The sequence below is a fragment of the Trematomus bernacchii genome, unplaced genomic scaffold (assembly GCF_902827165.1).
Source record: "Trematomus bernacchii unplaced genomic scaffold, fTreBer1.1, whole genome shotgun sequence".
Lineage (NCBI taxonomy): Eukaryota > Metazoa > Chordata > Actinopteri > Perciformes > Nototheniidae > Trematomus > Trematomus bernacchii.
In genome coordinates this window covers 8,538,735-8,554,617 of record NW_022987342.1, presented here as the reverse complement: position 1 = coordinate 8,554,617, position 15,883 = coordinate 8,538,735, and the positions used below count along the sequence as shown (strand labels likewise).

At 45.7% G+C, this 15,883-nt stretch overlaps 1 protein-coding gene across 5 annotated transcripts in view; it reads left to right on the top strand.

Annotated features, from left to right (window-relative positions):
* Positions 1-15,883, top strand: part of krt222 (keratin 222) — a 46,748-nt gene that overhangs the window by 22,540 nt on the left and 8,325 nt on the right. For 4 of the 5 annotated variants that reach the window (XM_034129029.1, XM_034129012.1, XM_034129019.1 and 1 more), the window contains 3 exons: positions 4,923-5,143; positions 13,424-13,647; positions 15,774-15,876. In XM_034129029.1, the coding sequence (XP_033984920.1) occupies positions 4,923-5,143; positions 13,424-13,647; positions 15,774-15,876 (548 nt within the window). The remainder of the gene's footprint in view (positions 1-4,922; positions 5,144-13,423; positions 13,648-15,773; positions 15,877-15,883) is intronic. The other variant, XM_034129037.1, reaches the window with a different exon arrangement.

Genomic DNA, 15,883 nt, shown 5'->3' with positions numbered 1-15,883 from the left:
ACGATAAAAGCAATCTATTTCTATTGGTAGTGTGTTCCGTGCCTGCAACACTTATTTTGATCCGGTCGGGTCTTGGAAGAACGGAAGCTGTGTGGTTCATAAAAACATGTTCTTACTCAATATCAAGCCACGATTATTGTTTTTATTTTAAATCGTATAATTTTGTTGCCGTCCGCGAGGCAGTAGCGTAGGCAGAAATGTACTTTAGGGCAATGCCAACCAAAGTATAGCCTATAGCTGCAATATAAGTTAGTGTGCATGTTGTCAGACGTCCACTGACTAACGTAGAGCGTTCACACTGGATCTGCTGGTCATATGATGTCCTGTGAGGAACAGAAACACAAGCAGCCCACTGGACTCACATCTCTAGATACCTCATCACTCCTCCGCTGCTCCGGTACAAGTCCGGGCTGCGGTGGTTTGTTGATACATGTCTTCTTCTTCTGTTTGCTATAATCGAGGCTACGTAGTTATGCAGCGCCCCCATTAGCCGCGTTCACACCAAGTACTTTGCCGTACTCAGTGCCCCGGCACTCAGTGCCCCGGCACTTATTACCCCAGGGCATTTAGTACAGATCGCGTTCACACCGGAATAAATTCCCTGAGGGAAGATTACGCAAATGAGCCGCTGACGTCACTTCGTCTTCTTCTGCTTTGGGTTTACTGGCAGGCCGCAAACAACTTCACGGCGTATACTGCCACCCGGAGTACCCGGCCGGAAGTCCCCGGAGTTGGGGACTGGCTTCAGTAGAAGCTGCTGGGACTCCCAGCAGCTTCTACTGAAGCCTTCAGAGTAAATCGCCAGAATGCCGACACCTCCTCATCTCCACCGCTCCCATGTTTTATTTTGTGTTGCCATAAGTTAGTCTCTCTGCGTTTGTGCGCTGGGCGAATGCTAATGCTAATAATGCTAATGCGAGGATAATAAAATGGCGGCTCTACAAAACATTTCAGAGTTTTACGGGGTGTGGTTTGCAATTCGCCCAGCCAATCAGAACTGGGGCACTTTTTTCCCCCAGGAAAGTACCATCTCTCAGCAGGCACTAAAAATGGGGGTAAAAGTTCCCGGGATTAAGTGCTCTTTTTGGTGTGAACGCGACATAAGGGGTACTAACGGAACTAAATGCGAAAAGTACGGTGAAAAGTACTCCGGTGTGAACGCGGCTATTGTCAGTAAATGGAAGTACTACAAAGAACCCCGTTTAGTGCCGTTATTTCACAAGTTTTTTTATACGCAGCTCGGAAATAATTACCGAGGTCCGGACCTCCGGTGGCTTTTTTTTATGTCTTTCCAACGAGTTACGCAGGTGCTTTCAGTCTACATATCTATCCCTCGTAAATGCACCTTCAGCTCCTGGGCTGGGGAAATGTCTGCACATTTTGCAGAAAAGCGCGTCCCTGCAGGCAGCTCTCTGCCTCTCTCACGTTACTATGGCGCGCGCCGGAACCAACAACCAGTTTTTACCGTAAATGAGTTCGGTTCAGAGGATAAAACACATACAACATTAATTCAACTCGATATTTGTTCACTTGAATTTCACTTTGAATGCTTGGATATTCTCAATGGGTGAATACATTTTTTTATAATAATAATAAAAAAATAACAAAATAACAAAATTAAAATGTACACCGAAGCTTTCTCAGGGTGGGCCAATGAGTAAACTGGGTGGGCCTGGGCCCAATGTTGTGACTATAACACGAAATGCTGTGAGACTGGGCTGACTCTTTATACATCCATGGATACAACATTACGTGTTGATAGAAATCAACACGTAATGAAATAAGACCCCACGGTTTGATGATTGATAGGTGTGTGGGCTGTCTTTCATTTTGACACACAGAACAATGGGGGCTATCCACCCTTATCCACAATGTAAAGTAATTCACACAGCCTCTTCCCTCTTCTCTCTGTGAGGAGCAGCAGGTTCAGCTTTCAGAACAAAGTAACAAAACACAAAAATGGCATTAATTTTTTTTCAATATTGTATGTCGTGTAATAGATTAATTTTTTTTTCTTTTCAAGAGAGTACCAGAATGTGTATTTTATGTTAGTATTTCAAAAAATCTCCTGGGGGATAATCCCCCCAGACCCCCCTGCGGGGGTTGGGTTTTCAGCATGACAACTTTTTCACCTGTGGGGAAATTGCAGGATTGGCTCCAGGTCGCCCTTTTTATTTACTACAAGACAAATGTGCCTCTTTATTTCATACAGTTTAATTTTGATGACCATCATCAGTTTAAACTTGTTTAAAAAGCATACTGTAGTTCTGTGAAGGGATATCATCTGCCTTGCATGGCACAAACAATGTTGAGGATGTGGGTTTATTCCCATGGACTACATTTACTGAAAATGTATGCACTGTACTTCACTTTACTTAAAAGTGGATGCTGAGAAGCATATATTACTGCACTTTTTTGGGTATTATATCTTTGGGTCGCGATTTATTGACGAAGGAAAAAAGTGGGTCCTGAAGCAGACCAGTTGAGAACCACTGGTTTAACTCACATCTGTTGCTCTCGATGTCATTTTGCTGAGAAAAAGAGACAGGGAAATAATCTAAACCTCACGCATGGCGTTTCACTGTCAAGGGGGGCGATATAGCGTGTATGTAATTACATTGCAAATACAGACTTGAGCCCCACCACTGTATGGGTTAGCCCTACCATACATTACCCAACAAAAATACTTTGGAGCCGCCACTGCACGAAAGCAGCTGATAGATATCCCCAATTCCCCGTAACGGAGCTTACACACGGCGGCGTGCGTTGAAGCTTCAACGCTTCTGCCCATTCACTTTGAATGGGGTGACGTCACGCTTTGCCAAACGGCAAGCTTCAACGCACGCCACCGTGTCTAAGCTCCGTAAGTGAATGTGTTTCAGTCTGAATTGACGCTGTTTGGCATCACAACGCTGTTATGAAAGTTTCTTTTGTATAAAATGGATGATGTTAGCATAGCAACCGAAGCTAAACTGACTATCTTGACTACTTGTTGCTATCCTATTGTGGCATAAGCCGTTTTCTACAGGCACATTTTACCGGCGTATTTTACAATATAATACAAAACAAAACGTCTGCCTGCTCTCCACAATGATCAATAACAGCGAACGGATGGTCAAAGTAAGCTACAAATAAACAGAATCACACAAAGCCTGGTTAGTGTTGCCTGACTTCATAAAATGTGTGGTTAGGTCAGGTTAATCTCGCCCCCCTCCGACGTAAGCGTGACATATGTGGTTCTTGCTTCTAGACCGACCATTTTTTCGAGCTTGGTAAGAACCGGTTTTCGGGGAAAAGAGCCGGTTCCGCGTGAAGAGGAAAAACCGTTGTTTATCAAGCTCTAGCTCCGAACCGGCCCTGGAACCGCATTGGTGTGAAAGGGGCAAGTGTCTCTCCAGACTGTAATTAGGCACACCTTTTAGCTAAACGGTAAAAACACGTGGTGCTGGGAAGTCAGTTGGCTTAGGGATGGTGACCGTGTTATGTTTTAATTGTTTTAATATTTATATCTACTAGACTATGTGCCGACATTCGTTATTAGTAGGGTTGGGTATAATTTGGATTTAAAGGGGACCTATCATGCAAAATGCACTTTTTTATGTCTTTTATACATAAATATGTGTCCCCTGTGTGTCAGGGAACTCACGCAGCGTCAGAAAATAAAACCCTCTCTCTTTTCCTCCATACCCAAATCTCTAAAAACGGGGGTACAACGGAGCTGATCCAGATTTGCGTCTGATATGACGTCATATCGGCAATGCAGACCCACAGCACTATCAGAAACGTTGCTATCAGAAACAATGCCCGACTGTTTTGGACGTAATATGGTCGGTGTTTACATTAGCATCGCTAACACTCAGAGCTAACCTGTACTGGAGAGCATGTGTGTGAAGAAGCAGGAAATAAAAAGGAACTCACCTTGTGGTATAACCGGCAAGAGAGAAAGCCTTTGAGCTCCATACTGTTTCAGAAATAATCCTTGATAATCCATGATATGGCGTTTCATCACGGCAGTATCTGCCGGTAGAATCAGGCATAAGCTCCGCCCCTCTTTTTTATCAATTTTCTTTCTTTCTTTATACCCAAAATCAGCACTTTTGAAACAGGAAGTGAAATAGAGGGATATGAGGCATGGCTAGAATGGGTGATCAAAACACTTCATAGACATGTTTTTTATATATTTTTATATATCTGAGACCTATGCTATTGCCTAAAAATAGCATGATAGGTGACCTTTAAACGTTTTTCGGTTCCATGTTGCCTATCGATTTTGGTTCTTAAAGAGGGTAAATATAGGTCACATGCCAATTTTACGCCAAAAAAACAACAATTTAAGAAAATCTTAATTCAAATTTATATTTTAAAATCACTTCATACAGTATTTAATTTTTTTATAAAACTATTTTTAAATAATCTCTGCATTGTTTTGCATGCAAAAGTTAGTTCTAACACACTGTCAAGATCTGTTTGTGTTTCCTGTTTTATAATTGATATGAATGTGTTCACCTCTCGTGTTATGTCTGTTTTTACTTCCTGTCTCTGTATTGCCCCACCTGTTTGATTACCTGATTGTGTTTATTTGATGCCTCTGTGTTTTAGACCAGCTGTGTCTTGTCCTTGTGATAAGTCATGCATGTATTTCATTTCTGGTTTTCTGTCAGGTGATGTGGGATTCTTGATGTTTGATGTTATTTTTTGCTTTGCCCAGCTCTTTTATTTCCTGGACAACTTGCAATAAAGGTTTCTTCTTTAAAGTTACTTTGGCGCCCTGCACTTGGGTCCTCTCTGCTCTGCTCTCCAGCCGTGACACACACACTGCTTTGACATCACACCCATTAGTTTCTGCAAGCTTCTTTAAATTCAAAGAGAGTGTAACGTGTAGTAGTCATTCTCCTGACAGCTCCCTGCCTCTTGCTTTCCAGGAGAAAGGCCTGGAGAGCTCTCTGCAGAACACTCAGCGGCTGTACTCCAGCCAGCTGCAGGACCTCTCCCAGGTGATCGCTGGGCTGGAGAGTGAGCTGGAGCAGGTGAGGAGCGGCCTCGCCACCCAGCGTCAGCGCCACAGCGAGCTCCTCAACACCAAGATGAGGCTGGAGCGAGAGATCTCCACTTACAGACGTCTGCTGGAGCGGGAGGAGGGCAGGTGAGGGCAGAGAGGAAGAACAAGGAATGTTGGAGGAAACCGGAAGGAATAGTTCAGTGGGAATTTTGTGGTTTTGTGTCAACCAGGAAATAATAAATACTGCAGTTGAAATGGGTTTTCCCCTGCACAATGAAGCAGCTTCCTCTTCAAAAACTGTGAAAAGGATCAGTGCAAAGAAAAGAGATAGTACATACATTTTCAAAATGAAATAGCAAAGTCCCACGCACACACTTAACTGATGTAAGACAAATACTTCTCCACTTAAGTAAAAAATAAACAAAATCATGTAACAGTTTTGGAGATATAGCAGCAAGGTATATATTGCACAGCTATTAACGGCATATATATAGCACATAGCACACAATTGGTATTTCACAACAAGGGGTGTTATAGCATAGTCTGTGTTGTTGTGTGTGTGTGTGTGGGGGGGGGGGTCTACCAGGGGCTTTGCTGGTTGTATAGTCTGACCGCTGCAGGAAGGAAGGACCTGCGGTATCTCTCTCTCTCTCTCTCTCTCTCTCTCTCTCTCCGTGAGACAGCGGGGGTGCAGCAGCCTGTCACTGAAGGAGCTGCACAGTGAGGACAGGATCCTGGAGGGGGGGGACACATTGTCCAGCAGGGAGGACAGCTTGGCTGCCATTCTCCTGTCTCCCACCACCTCCACAGTGTCCAGAGGACTCCCCAGGACAGAGCTGGCCTTCCTTATCAGTCTGTTCAGTCTCTTCCTGTCAGCAGCCGAGATGCTGCTGCCCCAGCAGGCCACACCATAGAAAATGGCTGATGCCACAACAGAGTCATAAAATGTCTGAAGGAGTGCCCCCTGCACCCCGAAAGACCTCAGTCTCCTCAGCAGAAAGAGTCTGCTCTGTCCCTTCTTGTACAGAGCAGCAGAATTATCAGTCCAGTCCAGTTTATTGTTCAGGTGAACACCCAGGTATTTGTAGGATTTCACAATCTCAATGTCTGCTCCCTGGATGTTCACTGGTGTTGGGGGGGAGTGTTGGCGCCGTCTGAAATCCACCACCAGTTCCTTGGTCTTCATTGCGTTGAGCTGGAGGTGGTTCCTCTGGCACCAGAGGGTGAAGTCCTGCGTCAGCTCCCTGTACTCCCTGTCGTCCTCGTTGGAGATGAGTCCAACGATGGCGGAGTCGTCAGAGAACTTCTGCAGGTGACAGGTTGCAGTGTTGTGGGTGAAGTCTGCAGTGTAGAGGGTGAAGAGAAACGGTGCCAGCACCGTCCCCTGGGGGGCCCCCGTACTGCTGATTGTCTGATTGACACTCCCGGGTCCTCACGTACTGTGGATGGTTGGTGAGGTAGTCCAGGATCCAGGAGGTGAGGTGGTGATCCACCCCCGAGAGCTGCAGCTTGTCCCCCAGGAGCGGGGGCAGGATGGTGTTGAAGGCACTGGAGAAATCAAAGAACATGATCCTCACAGAGCCCCCAGCCTTCTCCAGGTGGGAGAGGGACCTCTGTAGCAAGTAGATGACGGCATCTGAAGGAGTCCAAGGACCAGCCTCTCCAGGGTAGCTGTTGAATTCCTTGGGGTGAGGGGTCTTTGGCACAGGTACCACACAGGACGTCTTCCAGTTGAGGTACCCTCCCTTGCTTCAGGCTAAGGTTGAAGAGGAACTCCACAATCCCACACAGCTGGTCTGTGCAGGATTTGAGGAGCCTCGAGCTGATGCGATCTGGACCTGCTGCCTTACACCTCTGCAGCTCCCTCCTCACCTGGTTGGTTGTGAGGGACAAGGTGTTGTCAGCGGGTGGTAGGGGGGTTGTGGGGGGAGGAGAAACAGGAGCTGGTGTGAAAGGTGACTGTTGGGGCTTTCACACCAACGCGGTTCCAGGGCCGGTTCGGAGCTAGAGCCTGAAAAGCACCAGTTTTTCCTGTTCACACCGCAGCGGAGCCACCTCTAAGCTCCGGAATGCGGTTCGTTTCAAGCACCAAAAAATTGGAGATATGTATCAGCTGCTTGTGTGAGACTCAGACAGTGAATACTTTACAGCGGCCGCTGCCGTGTGAGCTAACCAGGAGCTAACGGGAGAATAAACTCCCGTGGAAGAGTAGCACTGCAGCGGTCGGTAAATGCCGCTGAAACACATTAATAAACAATGAACCACGGCACTCTGGAGAAAAGTATAAGGTTGGAGAAGTCGTTATTTAATTTAATCTGGCTTCGTATGATTAAAAGCAACACGATCATCGACCCGACGCAGTCCACCATTGTTGTTGTTGTGAGCGCTGTTGGGGAGAAAATCAGCGACGTAAACGGTGACGTCATGATGCAGCCGCGGCAGCACCACTCGGGCTCTGGGCGGTGTGAACAAAACGGGGGCTGAAAAGAAAAACCAGTTCCGAACCAGAACAGCGCAAGCACGGAACCTCTTTGGTGTGAAAGGGGCATAAGGGGTTGACCAATCACAACAGAGGTGGCCAGCTAACCAATCAGAGCAGACTGGGCTCTGGTTTCTTACTTTTAAATGTTAACTGTAATTTGGCAGTTTTCAGTGTTTATCTGACAGATATTCTACAGATTTATATCTTTCACGGTCAACTTGTATATATTTTACTTTTTAGTTTAGTTACTGTTTTATTTTCTATTTTGAGATGTTAATGTAAAGTATAAGGGTTGAGAAGTAGTTATTTAATTTAATCTGGCTTCGTATATGATTAAAAGCAACACGATCATCGACCCGACGCAGTCCCCCATTGTTGTTGTTGTAGTGAGCGTCGTAACGCCGTTGGGGAGAAAATCAGCGACGTAAACGGTGACGTCATGACGCAGCAGCGGCAGCACCAGTCGGGCTCTGGGAGGTGTGAACAAAACGGGGGCTGAAAATAAAAACCGGTTCCGAACCAGAAAAGCTCTAGCACGGAGCTAGAACGGGAACCGCGCTGGTGTGAAAGGGGCATGTGGGCTGATGGTCGGGGGCTGATTGGAGGTGGGAGAGGTGACAGGGCCATTTCCAGGCAGTGGAAACAATGGGGGGTGCAGCAATAATAAATAATAATAATAGCTTGGATTTATATAGCGCCTTTCATGGGACCCAAGGTCGCTTAACAAAGAAGAATAGGGCAGAAACAAACATAACAAAACAAAAGGCAGTCAGACAACCAGTCAGACAGACAAAACAACAGATAGATTTAGGGGCCAAATGCCTTAGTAAACAGATGGGTCTTGAGGGCCCTTTTGAAGGCGTCAAGTGTGGGGATGTTGCGGATCTCCGCAGGGAGAGCGTTCCAGAGGGTGGGAGCTGCCACACTGAAGGCTCTGTCCCCGAAGGTTCGCAGTTTGGTGCGGGGGGTGGTAAGCAGGCCAGAGTCTGAAGACCGCAGGTTCCGGGGTGGGGCATGTGGGTGGAGGATGTCCGATAGGTACTGGGGGGCAAGGGCATGGAGGGACTTGTAGGTAGGGAGGAGTACTTTGTACAATATGCGGGATTTGACCGGCAACCAGTGGAGGTGGATGAGGGTGGGAGTGATGTGCTGCCACGGCTTTGTATTTGTGAGTACCCTAGCAGCACAGTTTTGGACATACTGGAGCCTGTCCAGGGTTTTGTTGGGAACCCCAAACAGGACACCTTGCAGTAGTCCAAGCGGGAGGTGACAAACGCATGAACTAGGGTTTCGGCAACCGACTCCGAGAGTGACAGTCGGAGTCTGTCAATGTTCCTTAGGTGGAAAAAGGCCGATTTGGTCACAGACTTGACGTGGGAGTGGAAGGAAAGGGTGGAGTCGAGGATAACACCCAGGTTGCGGGCTTCAGGAGATGGGGAGATGGAGCAGCCGTCGACCTCGAGGATGAAGTCACCAACCTTCTGGAGCAGCGCCTTGGGTGCCACAACCATGAGCTCTGTTTTCTTGCTGTTTAGTTTGAGGTAGTTGGAAGACATCCATGCTTTGATGTCATGCAGGCAGTTGATGAGAGACTGAGGGGGGAGCTGGGAGGATGGAGTGGTGCTGAGATACAGTTGGGTATCATCAGCGTAACAGTGGAAATTGAGTCCATGATGTCGGATGATCTGGCCGAGGGGGAGCATGTAAATGGTGAACAGGAGGGGGCCAAGCACAGAGCCCTGGGGTACACCGTGGTGGACTGGGGCCGGGGGTGAATTTGAGCCATTGATGGAGACAAACTGTTTCCTGTTATGGAGGTAGGATGTGAACCAGGACAGCGCTGTGCAGGGGGGAATGGGTCGGGGGAGGGTCGCCTGACTGAAGCAAAAATGATGCATAATCATATAACATCACATCAGTGATTGAAAGCATTTAACTGAAGCTCTACCTGTATTCAAAATCCAGATAGTCAACCCATCTTTCTCTGGTCTCATATCTTATTCCCTGCCAGCGTCATACTGTTTTACCATGGAATATTCCATTCTCATTGCTTGGCCAATGATAGTAGACATCTTGCAGCACCTTTGGAATCAACACTTTGGCTGTTCCAATCATGTTACTGTTATTACTGTTATTTTATAGTTTGAAGAAGGTGCCTTTGACTCTTCTCATTTCTTTATATAGCAGAAGCTTTTGTTATTAATGCAAGTAGAGATAGGAAGTGGCATTTGAAATCTGCATTGTTAGTTCATATTTGAAAAGGGTGGTTAACACAAAGGGCTGTGTGACAAGAAAATAAGAGATGAGATGATCCTCATACGGTAAAAACATCTCTTTCTTACTGAAGCATCTGCTCAAATAAAACCTCAAAGGCTTCTGGAAAGGGCAGGTCTGCAAAAAAAAGCACAAAACATGAGACTGAAAGGCACAATACTTTTATCTTATTTTCTTTAACCATCCATTGTTTGTCTGGGTGAATGAGGTTTGATTCCTATTTTACACTTTTTTACTTGTTGTCATGGCGGTTAGCAATGAAAATAACTTCATTGGGTCGGGGTAACAGCGTATATTTGTCTTTGAAACACAATTTACTTTAAAATAAACTTACCTGACTGACCTAAGACTGACCAAAAGTATTTTTGTTCTATGTTTATCTCCCCTGTCAGCTAACTTAACATTTTAGCAAAATTACTTCATTACATAAAAAAAAGAAACGCCCAGAGACTTTTCTCTCTAATTTGTTTCTATTTTTAATTTGTAAGATGTAAACTGTACTATTTTATCCATACTGCATTTGCACCTTCAATGTTATTGACTGAAATGAAATGCCTTAAAGGTAGGGTAGGTAAGAATGGAGAAACCAGCTCGAGTGCGCTAGAATTTGAAAGTACGCAGCCGAAAAAAATCTGCCCCTTCCTTCAGACTTCCTTAGAGAGCCCCTCCTCCAACACACACGGACATGACCAATGAGGGCACGAGATAAGTGTGTGCACAGATGGAAGGCTGACAGGCAGGTAGGCCATCCAGTTATTTTAGCCGGGCCGGCTCAGATGATTGGTCGTGCTTTTTACAGTACTACGGCATCAACAGATGAATTTATGTATTTATTGTCAAAGCATTTAATATATTCATTGCTATCGGGATGTTAAGAGCATTCCATGGAATATAACAAAACGTGTTTCTGAAGTGAATTACCTACCCTACCTTTAAAGGTTTGTAAATGACTAAGGTAAAAAAAAATAAAAAAACTCCCTGCTAGCTTGCGTCATTAAATACAGCTGTCATCTGATTGGTTGCGCGTTTGAAGGTCAGCGGTAAACAAGGTCAAAGTTGAAATAATTTAACCTTTTTTAAGCGCAATGCTCGGCTTCAATTTCAAAGATGTGCGATGCCATGTATAGTGCTACAGCCTAGTCGGGGGGCAGTGCTTTCTCCATAGAAACGCAACGCCAGCACAAAGTCGTTTTATCACGTAACACGTGTATGCAGTTTTAAGATTAGTCTTAAGACTGGAAAAAGGGGTAAACGGCTTGTTACTGTTTAAGAACTTGTTCATCACTTTGGATCGTGTTTATTTTTGTGAGTCAACTTTCTATTATTTTCTTTCAAGCCATCATCACTAGAGGGCTCTTCCACCTACACCTCTTGCCGTTCCATTATTATTATGGATAATGTTAGTTTGCAATCATGTGGTTTGAGCAATTCACACGCAAGTTGACATAACATTTTATCATCGCACATCAGGTTAGCAATGAGCCCTCTCCTAATCGGGTTGGACTCTGTGTCACACAGGCAGGTGATGATACCCATCCCTAGTTAAGATGTTCAAGGTTCAAGGTTCTTTATTGTCAATCTGACATAGCTACAGAGTAATTATGCAGTTGAAAATCTTATGTCACAGGCTTCTCCAACAATGCAACATAATAACATAACATAATAACAATAAGAGCAAGAGCAATACAAAAATAATAATAGTTATAAAAATGAAATAAAGTTATGATGTGGAATAGTGCAGTATGAGTCTATATACAAGTTATTGGAATGATATATATATATTAGGTATTAGATACATACTACTGAGTAGCAGTTGAATGTTTGAAGTTGTTTCAACAGTTCAATCTTTTAACAGTCTCACTGCCCGCGGGAAGAAACTGTCTCCGAATCTTCTTGTCCTTGCCAGGATGCTGCGGTAACGTCTGCCAGACGGCAACAGAAAGAACAGTTTGTGGCTGGGGTGATGGGGGTCTTTGATAATCCGTAGTGATTTCTTCCTGAGCCGCTGGGAGTAAAGGTCCTCCATGGATGGCAGCTCCGTCCTGGTGATGTGCTGTGCAGTTTTCACCACCCTCTGTAAAGCCTTACGATCGAGGTCGGTGCAGCTGCCGTACCAGGCCGTCATGCTGCCAGTGAGGATACTTTCTATCGTGCACCTGTAGAAGTTGCAGAGTATCCTGGAATCCATTTTGAACCTCCTCAACCTGCGGAGGAAGAAGAGCCGCTGTCGAGCTTTCTTAGTGATGGTGGTGGTGTGAAGAGACCATGTCAGGTCCTCAGTGATGTGGACCCCAAGGAACCTGAAGCTTTTGACTCTCTCCACCGTAGTCCCATTGATGGCGATGGGGGCGTGTCCCTCTCCCTGCTGCTTCCTGTAGTCCACAATCAGCTCCTTTGTTTTGCTGATGTTGAGATGGAGGTTGTTCTCCTGGCACCAAGATGTCAGGTTTTCGACCTCCTCTCTGTATGCCGTCTCGTCATCGTCTGTGATCTGGCCGATGACGGTCGTGTCATCAGCAAACTTCACGATGGTGTTGGAGCTGTGTGTGGCCACGCAGTCGTGGGTGAACAGGGAGTAGAGGAGAGGGCTGAGCACGCAGCCTTGAGGGGCACCGGTGTTGAGAATCAGGGTGGAGGATGTGATATTTCCCACCCGCACTGCCTGGGGTCTGCCCGTCAGGAAGTTCAGGATCCAGTCGCAGAGGGCGCTGTTGAGTCCGAGGTCTCTGAGCTTGATGGCCAGCTTGGAGGGCACAATGGTGTTGAATGCTGAACTGTAGTCAATGAACAGCATTCTCACATATGTGTTCCTCTTCTTCGGGTCCAGGTGTGAGAGGGCAGTGTGGAGGGTGAGGGCTATGGCGTCGTCTGTGGACCTGTTTGCTCTGTAGGCAAACTGCAGGGGGTCCAGAGATTCAGGGAGGGAGGAGGTGATGAATAATTTGACTAACCGCTCAAAGCACTTCATTATGATGGAGGTGAGTGCTACTGGGCGGTAGTCGTTGGGGCAGGTGATGATTGTCTTTTTGGGGACAGGAATGATGGTGGAGTGTTTAAGACATGTGGGGACTACAGACTGCAGCAGGGACCTGTTGAAGATGTCTGTGAACACCTCTGCCAGCTGAACTGCACACACCCTGAGAACACGGCCAGGGATGCCATCAGGTCCAGGAGCCTTGTGTGGGTTAACCCTTTTAAAGGATTTACACACATCTGCCCTATTTAAAACAAAAGGGCAGTGTAGCTCCTGGTCCCTCTGTACCTCCACAGCCTGGCTGCTCTCAAAGCGTGCAAAAAAACTGTTTAGCTCATCTGGGAGAGATGCGCACGCAGACACTCCCGCAGCACCCCCCGCTGCTCCTTTGTAGTCAGTCATTGTCCTTTGTCCCGCCCACATATTCCTAGTGTTACAGCCTTTGAAGTCAGATTCCACCTTCTCTTTGTACTGTCTCTTTGCATTTTTTATTGCTCTCCGGAGATCATACCTAGACTTCCTGTACTCCTCCAAATCTCCCGCTGTGTGCGCGAGAGTGCGCGCTTTCAGTTTGCCGCGCACCTCACCGTTTACCCAGGGCTTTTGATTTGGGAATGTCCGATGATGTGCTATGTTTTCAGGTAGAAAAAGGCGTGTTTGGTTGTCATTACTCTGTAGTCTGTCCTCCTGCCAGCAGGCACATGGGCCAAAATGGGCAGCCAATGGGTCTGCGTCCCTGGAGGTTTTCCATGGAGGAACCTAAGGAGCTAGGGCTAGAGAATGGCTTCAGTGACCCGGCTGTTACTCCCGACGAACCCAAGTCCGAGCCCCTCCCTGAAATACCTTCACTCCTCCCTGCAGAGAGTGGACAAAAGAAAAGCATACTGCGAAGACAGCAAAGCCTTTTGATTCTTACAGGTAACACACAAACACACCATCTTATTATTGTTATTAATTTGTCATTAAAGGGGCCCTATTGTACTTTTTGAGGTTTTTCCTTTCCTGTAGTGTGTTTTTGGTGCATGAGTGCGTAAATGGTCGGTAAAGGCTAAAATCCCTGTGTTCCTCCAGAGGGAGTTTCTCTCCCACACTCTCCATTGGACTCCTTTTGTTTACTTCAGTAACATAGTGACAGCACTATATAACACTCTACACTAAGGGCAGGACATTTCCTACACAGCTCTAATGCCCCTTTCACACTAACACGGTTCCAGGGCCGGTTCGGAGCTAGAGCCTGATAAGCAGCGGTTTTTCCTGTTCACACCGCAGTGGAGCCGGCTCTTTTCCCCCGAAAACCGGTTCTTACCAAGCTCGAAAAAATTGTCAGTCTAGAAGCAAGAACCGCATACGTCACGCTTACGTCGGAGGGGGGGGGGCAGGGGCGGGATCAACCTGAGCAATAACAGTTTATGGCGAGTACGGAAAATAAAAGTTGTAACAAGCAGTAGTGCTGAGCAAAGTAACTAGAACACAACCACACACTTGTAAAAAAAACACACTTTATAAAGTCAGGCAACACTAACCAGGCTTCGTGTGATTCTGTTTATTTGTACCTTACTTTGACCATCCGTTCGCTGTTATTGATCATTGTGGAGAGCAGGCAGACGTTTTGTTTTGTATTATAGCAGCTATCGGATGGAATCAATACATGGGCTGCACAGGTTGTCATGTCCGACTATCACAAGAAAAATACGCCGGTAAAATGTGCCTGTAGAAAACGGCTTATGCCACAATAGGATAGCAACAAGTAGTCAAGATAGTCAGTTTAGCTTCGGTTGCTATGCTAACATCACCCATTGTATACCAAAGAAACAGCGGGCAGCACTGCAGCGGTCGGTAAATGCCGCTGAAACACATTAATAAACAATGAACCACGGCACTCTGGAGAAAAGTATAAGGTTGGAGAAGTCGTTATTTAATTTAATCTGGCTTCGTATGATTAAAAGCAACACGATCATCGACCCGACGCAGTCCACCATTGTTGTTGTTGTGAGCGCTGTTGCGGAGAAAATCAGCAACGTAAATGGTGACGTCATGACGCAGCCGCGGCAGCACCACTCGGGCTCTGGGCGGTGTGAACAAAACGGGGGCTGAAAAGAAAAACCGGTTCCGAACCAGAAAAGCGCAAGCAGGGAACCTCTTTGGTGTGAAAGGGGCATAAGGGGTTGACCAATCACAACAGAGGTGGCCAGCTAACCAATCAGAGCAGACTGGGCTCTGGTTTCTTACTGTTAAATGTTAACTGTAATTTGGCAGTTTTCAGTGTTTATCTCATTTCAAACCTTTATTTAACCAGATTGGTCCCATTGAGATCAGAGATTTCTTTTTCAAGGGAGACCTGAAACATAAAACAATAAAGGACATCATACATTATATTTACAGGATACATTTACATAGTTATAGACATTTACAAGTACCCATAGTATCAACGAGCATTTCATTTAGCCTAGCTTTAACAACATGCAGAGGAATGAGATTGCTCAGTTTCAATTATTGCTGAAGATTGTTCCAAGCAAGTGGAGCTGCGCACATAAAAGCTGTCTTACCTAAGACAGTCCTTGCTCTTGGCACATCTAACAATACTACATCATGCGATCTCAGACAATAGCTGCTTGCAACTCTCTGTGTTATCAGAGAGCAGATATAATACGGGAGTTTACCCGACGGGAGTTTATCTGACAGATATTCTACAGATTTATATCTATCACGGTCAACTTGTATATATTTTACTTTTTAGTTTAGTTACTGTTTTATTTTCTATTTTGAGATATAAAATACATATTTTATGTTTGTTTATTTGCTACTCTTATTTTTCAAATTATGTGCAACTCCTTGTTTTAACATGCTGCTTTGACGAAAACATTTCTCAATTTGCGATCAATAAAGTATATCTTATCTTAAGAGGTGCTGCTGCACAGGCAGGATGAGAAAAATAAGGAGCTTTTTGAACATTAAAGCATGGAGACATGTCACAATAGAGACACTAAATACTGATATGAACCTGAAAATGAGCAGAATATGTCCTCTTTAATGTCTTCTCACAGACCCAGAGCAAGATAAAGACTTGCCAATCTCCACTGTGAAGACTCAGGAGATTCTTCAGGGCAATGTGGTGCGGGAGAGTGCAGAGGGACACGGCACCATCGAGTGAGTA